The sequence below is a fragment of the Fukomys damarensis genome, unplaced genomic scaffold (genome assembly GCF_012274545.1).
Source record: "Fukomys damarensis isolate Sample0158 unplaced genomic scaffold, DMR_v1.0_HiC HiC_scaffold_11, whole genome shotgun sequence".
NCBI lineage: Eukaryota > Metazoa > Chordata > Mammalia > Rodentia > Bathyergidae > Fukomys > Fukomys damarensis.
The window spans coordinates 15,814,173-15,822,670 of NW_022900923.1; the positions used below are offsets into that span (position 1 = coordinate 15,814,173).

The 8,498-nt window shown below is 37.6% G+C and overlaps 1 protein-coding gene across 7 annotated transcripts in view; it reads left to right on the forward strand.

Moving 5' to 3' along the window:
• The window catches only part of Dnm3 (dynamin 3), a 531,047-nt gene that overhangs the window by 215,384 nt on the left and 307,165 nt on the right, over positions 1–8,498 (forward strand). For 4 of the 7 annotated variants that reach the window (XM_010635626.2, XM_033762088.1, XM_033762089.1 and 1 more), the window contains exons 13-14: positions 127–178; positions 999–1,028. In XM_010635626.2, the coding sequence (XP_010633928.1) occupies positions 127–178; positions 999–1,028 (82 nt within the window). The remainder of the gene's footprint in view (positions 1–126; positions 179–998; positions 1,029–8,498) is intronic. The other 3 variants (XM_033762090.1, XM_033762091.1, XM_010635629.2) reach the window with 1 other exon arrangement.

Here is an 8,498-nt window from a genome sequence, read left to right on the forward strand (position 1 = left end):
ATATATATATTAGCTATGCATCAGTTATTGACTTTTTAAAACCCTGGGTATATTTTAGCATCTGTTACTTGTTTGGAAAATGTTCTTTTGAATTTCTTCAGTCCTGCTTTCCTTTGCTTTTCTCAGTGCTCAGCAGAGGAGCAGTCAGGTTCACAAGAAAACCACAATCGGAAATCAGGTAGGAATTGTACAAGAGAATCGGTGCATGCATGCCCTAAAGAATAGCAGCAACTAAATCGCTCAATTGACTATTTTTTAAGTGCAAATTAATCATGTGCCAATTTTGCTTAAAATGCAGCTTTTCATTTTTTTAATTTTTGCTTTTAAAGTTTTCAGACTGAATAGCATTGCTTTTTGGCTATTTTATGCAGTTAAACATATTGATTTATTTTAAGCAACTTTTCTGCTACTCACTGCATTTCAAATATGACTACTTGTGTCCTCACTTGCTTGCTTACATGACCCCCTAAAGTTAATGCTGACTCTAAGAGTCAGTTCAAGGTGAACACATGGTGAGTAGTTGCATGAGCTTTCTGGTGTGGCTGACTAGTTCACACACTTGCACAGCTTGGTAACAGTGAAGGGACAGCTCGTGAAGGAGGCAGTTGGTAGATTGAACCTCTGTCACGCTAAATTCCTGTTGGTAAATGAAGATGTTCACTCTTATGGAGATCATTTGATCTTTGGAGTTTTGTGTTTGGGGCTGACCAGCTGTCCCTGACTAATAGCGCTCTGCAGAGATCCTATTAACCCGGCAATTTGCTGTTTTTTTCATGTTTTATGTGATAATAAATACTTGCATTGTTATTTCTTTTCAAGTCAAAACAATGATGATTTTTTTAGTTTTTTTTTTTAAACTCAGAGGTACAATTATTGAACAAATTGAAACCTCTGCTCTAGATTTTTTCCCATTGTTTTGAAAGGAGAAGAGGTAATAACAGACTTTATTTTAAAAACTTTTTTTCTGAACTAAAGCATATAATTCTTTGCTATTTCAGGGAACCAATCTTCCGCCTTCAAGGCAAATTGTACGAGCTAAGTTCTGTAAGCTTTACGGTTGCTTATTCATTTAGCTTCCCAAAGGCACAGTTTGTCTTTAACTGATTAACTCAACTAGCGCTTGCTACTAATTGTTAAAAAAATCTTAGGTTGTCTTGTTCATAACATCCTATCACTGAAATAAAAATCCTCTTCAGAGGGTTCATCCCTTCACTGCTAATAACTTGCTGTGATTGAAAGGTATGAACTAGTAAACTCTAAAATGCTGTAATGATAAACCCTAACACTGTGGGTGCTTCGACATTTCTCTAATTTTAATGAGCCTTAAAATAATTAAAATCATTAATGATCTTCATCTCTTTCCTTTTATGCTTTATTGTTATGAGCTGTAAGTCTTTCTCTTTCTCTCATTGATAATATTTTCAATAAATGTAGATGATGCTGCTAAAAGGTGGGTAAATATTGAATGTCTTATTTAGCTGTATTTGATGATAAGCCTCCTAATTTTAATTATTTGTATTTACTTTTTAAATAATAAAACAAAAAACAAAATTATATTGATATTTTATATGACTATAGAGTTAAATCTTTTATAACTATGTAATAGCTCTTCATTTTATAGAGTTGTAAAGATGTTATCAAATATTTAACATAGGAATTTAGAAAAAAATTGTATTCTGGTTTCTACTGTGGATCAAGCAAGATTTTCCTTCCAACAGTGCATGAAGTGAGAATAAGATTGGAATTTGGGTCAGTTATTGGCTCTGTGATGTTTTAGAAGACACAAGCTTTGACACTCCTGTGTTCAACTTTAATTCTGCCACTTAGGAATCATGTGGGTTTGGGCACATTGAGTCTAAGTTTGCTCAGTTACATGATAGGAAGAATAGGAAATATCCCGGAAGAGTAATTATGACCATCAAGCATCATATACAAAAATGAATTTTGCAGATAATATCAGATAAATCCTCTATAAAGAGTAGAAACTTTCCTCTCAACAAGTAGGCACTTTTTCCTTGAAACTTTTAGGAGAAAAAATGTTAAGTATAAGGAAATTATTAAAAGTTATAAAATGAGAAAAATAAAATACTTGGAAAATTTAAAAGTTATGATAAATTATTCTGATGTCCCCAATTCCTAGATTGCGGTTGAGGGCACTGCAAAGGATTAATGTATAAAAGTTTTCTCATAGTCAGAATCATCTGTAGCCCATAGAAGTAGATATATATGGGAAAAGCAATAATGCAATGGTGTAAATGATACTTTAAATGATATCTGAAAGGAAACCTGGAGCAGATTCCATCATATAACTTCCAAAGGCTAGAACTGCATTAATCATGTTTCTTTGACTTTACTTTTGCTAAGTCCTTCAAAGCCCACACATAATAGAAGTTTCATAACTTGAATGTTAGAATATAGAGCCCATATGCAAAACTTTTGGGGTCAGGTACACCTTGAAGTTCAGGATTATTTGCACTTAAAAAACACTACATTTATTATGTTATCTCTTACTTAACATTCTTGTAAGGTGAAAGGAATTCTATTTCTATAGTGAAACAAATGAATAGTCACATCAAATGAACTAAATAAAGGATATAAATCCTCTTACATCAGCTCAGGCTTTGCTGCAAAATTTGTTAAAAAACAAGCTTTGGATTTGAGACCAAGACGTTATGATTTTGCATATCTTATTTTCCAGAATCAAATATAATAATTTAGACCCAACACACCATATTTTATGAGGTCTTTTTAAATTTTTCTCCTTAGTAGAAATGAATCATAATGAATTAAAATTATTTCTTTGTGAATCACAGTATCTAACGTTGACTTGGGTTTGTATGAAAGCAGTTTTGGCTATCAGGATGGTCAGAGCCAGCAACCTTGGAGTCCAGCTTTCCAACTGATGCTGGGTTTTATGGTTGGTAAAGATGAAAGACCATGCAGATCCTGGCAAGCGATCCAATCTCTTGTCCTGTCAGGTCTCCTGGTTGTAAGAGATTATTGTATAGCATCTATTCTGAAATGTTTCTGAAGGATTTAAGGAAAGAAAAATACCTCTTTAAAGTATAGCTCCCATTCATTTTTGTCTACATAGAAGTTAATGTGCAAATTAATGTGTTAATGCACACACAAATTAGCACACAATTCAGCAAAATTGGACTAAAGTTTAAATTAAAGCTATGTTCATCCCTCTACTCAGGAAATATGCATTCAGAACCTCAGTGTGCTGAGAAACAGTGGTAGGTGTTTAAAGCCCTATAATGACTCAGGTCTTGGGTCTGGCCTGGAAAGCTCATATCCCAGTAGCTGCTGGTGAGCCCATTGAAGTCTGCTTCTGGCACCAAGACTAGCTCCTTTGAGCTCTTAGTCTCATGGAAACATGGAGACTGCAAGAAGCTGGCCCTAACCCTCAGATCCAATTACCCACTCTCTCTTGTGTCTTGCACTTCACATTTCATTATTTAAAGCAATCTTGTTTATTATTTTTTGTCTTTCTTCATAAGAATCCAAGCTCCATTAAAATTACTTTTGGTGCTGCTGAAAGCAGTGGGGTATCATTGTAAGTTTCTGAGTATAAACGTATCCACAGTTTAGAAGGATATTCTGCTTGTGGAGTGGAGAATGGCTTTGAAGAAGAGAAGAGACAGAAGACCTGGAAGGAGGCTATGGTGGATAAGAGATGATGGTTGGTCTGGGAAGGGGTATTTGTATGGGTATGAGGAGATGCTGATAAATTCAAGAGGAGGGTTCAAGTAGGAAGGATTCAAAGAATCTTTATGAAATGGATGCTTGGCAGAGGGCTGGAGATTGTCTGCAGTTCTGTCTAGCTTTCTTTTAGGAACAGATAAGGTAGTGCTTTTCATGCACAAAGGAACATATTGAGATGGTCAGTTTTGGACCCAAAGTCAGGAAGAATAGTATTGTTGAGTCACAGTGTGAGATTAGAATAAACTGTCCAGCAGGGAGCTGGATAAAAGTCAGTGCAGAAGAAAGATAATTATTTATTCAAAGATCTTAGACATGAATGGATTTCCAATAAAGAAGGAATATCATCTGACTTTTATGTTAGCAAGATCTGGGTGTCAGCCACATAAAATGATTTGGAGAAGCAAAACTACAGATACAGAAACTGATCAGAATTTTTGGAAATAATTTTGGTGAGAAAAATACGAATGTTTGTAGCTGGAGGTATGTAGGAGAAAGACAAATTCAGAAGCTATTTAGCAGGTAGAATCAGAAGGGTTGTGAGTAGTTGTTGGAAGGTTACGTCATCCTTCCAGGCTTACGGCTGGGGGAACCACTGACAGAGGGGAGTGCGGGTGAATGAGGAGTGGTTTTAGGAAAGGAGGGAAAGGAAGTTGCTGATTTGTTTGTGCTTATTGGAGACATCACTAGATTCTGAGATTCAGGACTCAGGCAGATTGGAGATATGAAAGAGATGCAGTAGTTAAAGGATGATAGAGGAAGAACTAGAATAGAATGAGGAACCGTAAAGAAAACCAAGAAATAATGAATGAGATAGGACAACCTGGTGGTAGGTAGGAAAACTCTTACCAGGAGAGAATATTTCCAGGAGGGCATAGTCAATAGAAGCAGATATTTCTGGGCACTCAAGAAACTTGGGGGAAGTTGTCTGGTGGCTGGACTGGGGTATTGCAGTGTTGGGGACCATCTAAGGGTCTAGTGAAATTAACAGTCCTCTTGACTGTGAGGATCGTTCTTCTCTTCTACAGCTAGAAGGTGGCCTAAACATGAGAACACAACTACCTAAATTTTAGACATCCTGAGCTGAGGTTTTTCTGTGGAAGCAGCATATGAGGTCAAAGGAGAAGATGAATTAAAGCTTTGAAGAGAAAGAATTTGTGGTAAAAAATTGTATAATCTAATATGAATAGTTTTTATTGCTGTATAAATCAGGGTAGATTGTAATCAACCCCAAATTTCAGTAGCTTAGCGTAATAAAAGTTTAATTCAACATACTATAACAACCTGAAGAAGGCCAGCAAGACAGGGCCATCCTGCCCCACATGGTTAGACAGAACTTTGGGGTCCTTGGCTTTCTTGCAGGTGGGACAGAGTTAGAAGCTTCAGAGACAAAGGTTTTTTTTAAAGGACTCACCCCAAAGTGACGCACACCTCTTCTTACATCCCAGAGCTCAGACACTTGGCTACACCTAACTGCCAGGGAAGCAGGAAAATGTAACCAGAGCTGGTGTTCAGGAAAAAGAAAAGACAAAAGATGATGCTGACTGAAAGTTGTAATAGATAAACTAAGGCTATGGGGGTTTATCGAAATCAGAAAAAAAATGTATACCAGGATTAAGAGAAAGGAGTGATGAGGGGGAGGTTTGAAGTTTGTGAGATGTCGTCTTCCGGGGTTCAAGGGGCAAGAGTGTGCCCCTTGGAGGTCAGAGGTGTCAGTGGAATCTGAGAGTGCAGACCCTGGAGGAGGCGCACAGGTGATTGCCACCCATATTTAAGGAGCATTGTTTCTTCAGAAAATACCGAAGCTGAAGAGAAATGTGGATGAAGTCTCCTAGGCTTGAATATGTCAGCGATGAGGAGGATTACTGTGGCACTGACACAGCAAATAGTTCATTCCATTAGCCTCCAGTGTGTGGAGCAAGGAGACGCTGCTGACAGGCTCCCTGGCCCCAGCATGTACCCAGCTGAGACAGTGTAACTGAGGGCAGGAAATCCTTCTGGCAGGGAGGAAAGCAGATGCTTGCACACCTGTGTTCGGTACCCCTTGTCCCCAGACTTATTCTCTGTTTTGTTTGCTACTAATGTAGCCACTACTGCTCTCATTTTAGGTTGGAGTATGAATTTGACTTTGGCAAATCTACAAATCTCCAGGTAACTGGATTACCAGCTTTTTGTATTGTAGACTCCTGGAAAAAAGATCTTTTCTATCAAAACAGCATTTTTGGCCTCCTTAATTTCTGAAAACTCATTTTAGGCAGCTAGTATCATAGAGCCTCCTACACTTTCTTCCAGGATTTTCAGAAAAACTCCTGCCTTTGACTCTGATTGGGCTAGATTGGATCATGTGCTCATTCTGGAACCAATCAATGGCCAAAGAATGAGATAGTGTATACTGATTGGTGTAGGCCAGATCATATGGTATGGTACTGGCCCCTCATCAGGTCACAGGGGATGGGCTTTCTCTCCAGCTGAAAGTTGATGCGCTTTTGTTTTTCTATTTTTATTAGGACGTATTTGCAGTGGATAATGATTACATTCCTTGTGAGGCGTTGGTATATCTTTATTCTTCTTTTCATCCTCTTACCTTCCTCTCCTTCCTCCCCCATCTGTGGATCCTTCTCTTACCTGAGAAAGATCTTTCCCCCCTTTTCCTATTATGCATCTTTTATTTTACTCTTTATTTGTATTTTGGGTTTCTCATGTAAGAAAAACCACATGAGATATTTAAGTTTGTGTTCTGTCTGATTTATTTAACCTTGTGGTCTAAATGCACATCCATTTTTCTACAAATGACTCAAGTTTATCTTTCTTTATGGCAAACTCCATTGTATATAAATACCACGTTTTCTTCATCCACTCATCTTTTGTTGGACATATAGGATGTTTCCAAGATTTAGCTGTTCTGAGTTGTGCTGCTATAAATATGGGTATGTATCACTGTGACATGCCTTTACTTCATTTGGGAAGATATGTAGAAGAGGAATAGCTGGATCCAGTAGAATTTCTAGTTTTAGTTTTTTGAGGAATCTCCATTCTGATTTCCATAGTAGCTGTGCCAGTTTACATTTCCACTAACAATGCAATGCTCTTGTTGAAAAAAGAGAAGAGGAATTCTAGAGGTTAGAAGATTGGTTAGGACTTGTGTGGTCTTCAGATCAATTTAATTTGAAGAACGGGCAATTTAATTTGAATAACACGATTCCTAATTAGGTTGCTGTCTTAAAGGAATATAAGATAGTAAATTCCTCATTATTGAAACCTTATGGTTAATTTATTGATTAAATTTGACTCCCCAATTCATACTCTGACTTTTCCTTCCTTACCTTTTCTTTTTAAAAGTAATTCTGTTAAATTGGGCATGGTGGCACACGCCTGTAATCCCAGCACTGGGGAGGCTGAGGCAGGAGAATTGCTGTGAGTTCGAGACCAGCCTGGACTACATAGTGAGTTCCAGGTCAATCTCAACTACATAGTGAGAGCCTGTCTCAAAAAACTGAAAAAAAAAAAAAAATAAAAAATAAAGTAATTCTGCTGACAGTGGTACTAGGTGTAGAAGCAAATTCTTTTTTTAATTTTTAATTTTATTGGTGTATTTAAGGTATACAGTATAATAACATTCATCATTGGAAATTTGCAGCTTTACATAATCTATTTCAGTTCTTATTTTTTCCCATTCCTCTGCCCTCCCTTCAACCCCTCCACCCCTTCCTCCCTGTTTCCATTTCTTTATTTTCTTATACTCCATGCCCTTTTCTTTCCCCTACCCCTCCCACTTTCCCTTCCCCATTGCCCCCTTTCTTACTATTTCACATGAGAAGCAAACCCTAATGGTTCTCCGGACATGGGACTGCGAGTCAATGTGTGACAGTCAGCAAGTTATTTAATGTTACTGTTCCTCCCGTGCTAATCTGAAATAAGATAATAAGACTACTGCTTCATAAGGATTTTGTATCTGTTAAATGAGATAATTCTAGTTAGTATTAGTAGACCCAGGCACAGTTTCAAGTGTTGTACATACATTAACTCATTGTCTCCTCCTAACAACCCTGCAGTAGGTATCCTTGTCATTTCAGTGTTTGGGATAGGAAATGGAGGTGCTCGAAGACCAAGTAACACCCCCCCATGACACAGGGCATAAATGATAGCACCAGGGTCTGAGTCAGCGCGTTTCATTGTACAGTTTCTTTTGTTGTTGTTATTTTCCTTTTGAGACAGGGTCTCACGATGTACTTGAATCTGGCCTTGAACTCACTATGTAGCCCGGGCTGGCCTCCAACCCTAGGACTGGGATCACAGGCATGCGTCTGCACACTTGGCTGATGGTCTCTTAATCACGATGCCTAACCACTGCTTCTAATAGTTGGTAAATTGCATCAAGAATCTCACCTTCTGGTCTCAATTGTGGAAAGTCACATTATTAGATCTTATTTGCTGTTATTTTTATTTTGCACTTAACCTTTTTCTTTCTTTTTTCTTTTTATTGAGTTTATTGGTACAATCTAGGTATACAATACAGTTACATTTATTATTGGGATCGTGTACCTTTACATGATAGGTCTTGATTCTCATTTTTTCCCCTTGTCCCTGCCCTCCCTTCACCCCCTCTTCCCCTCCCCATTTACAAACACTTTATTTCCATTTTTTCAATTTCTCATATTTTTTTCCTCTCCCTTATTACCTTTCCCCCACCCTTCCCACTTTCCCTACACCTTTAGCCCTTTACTTCCTATTTCACATTATTAATTATCTCATTAGGATCCTGTGTACTATTATAGTTTTTCACACCAGAGAAA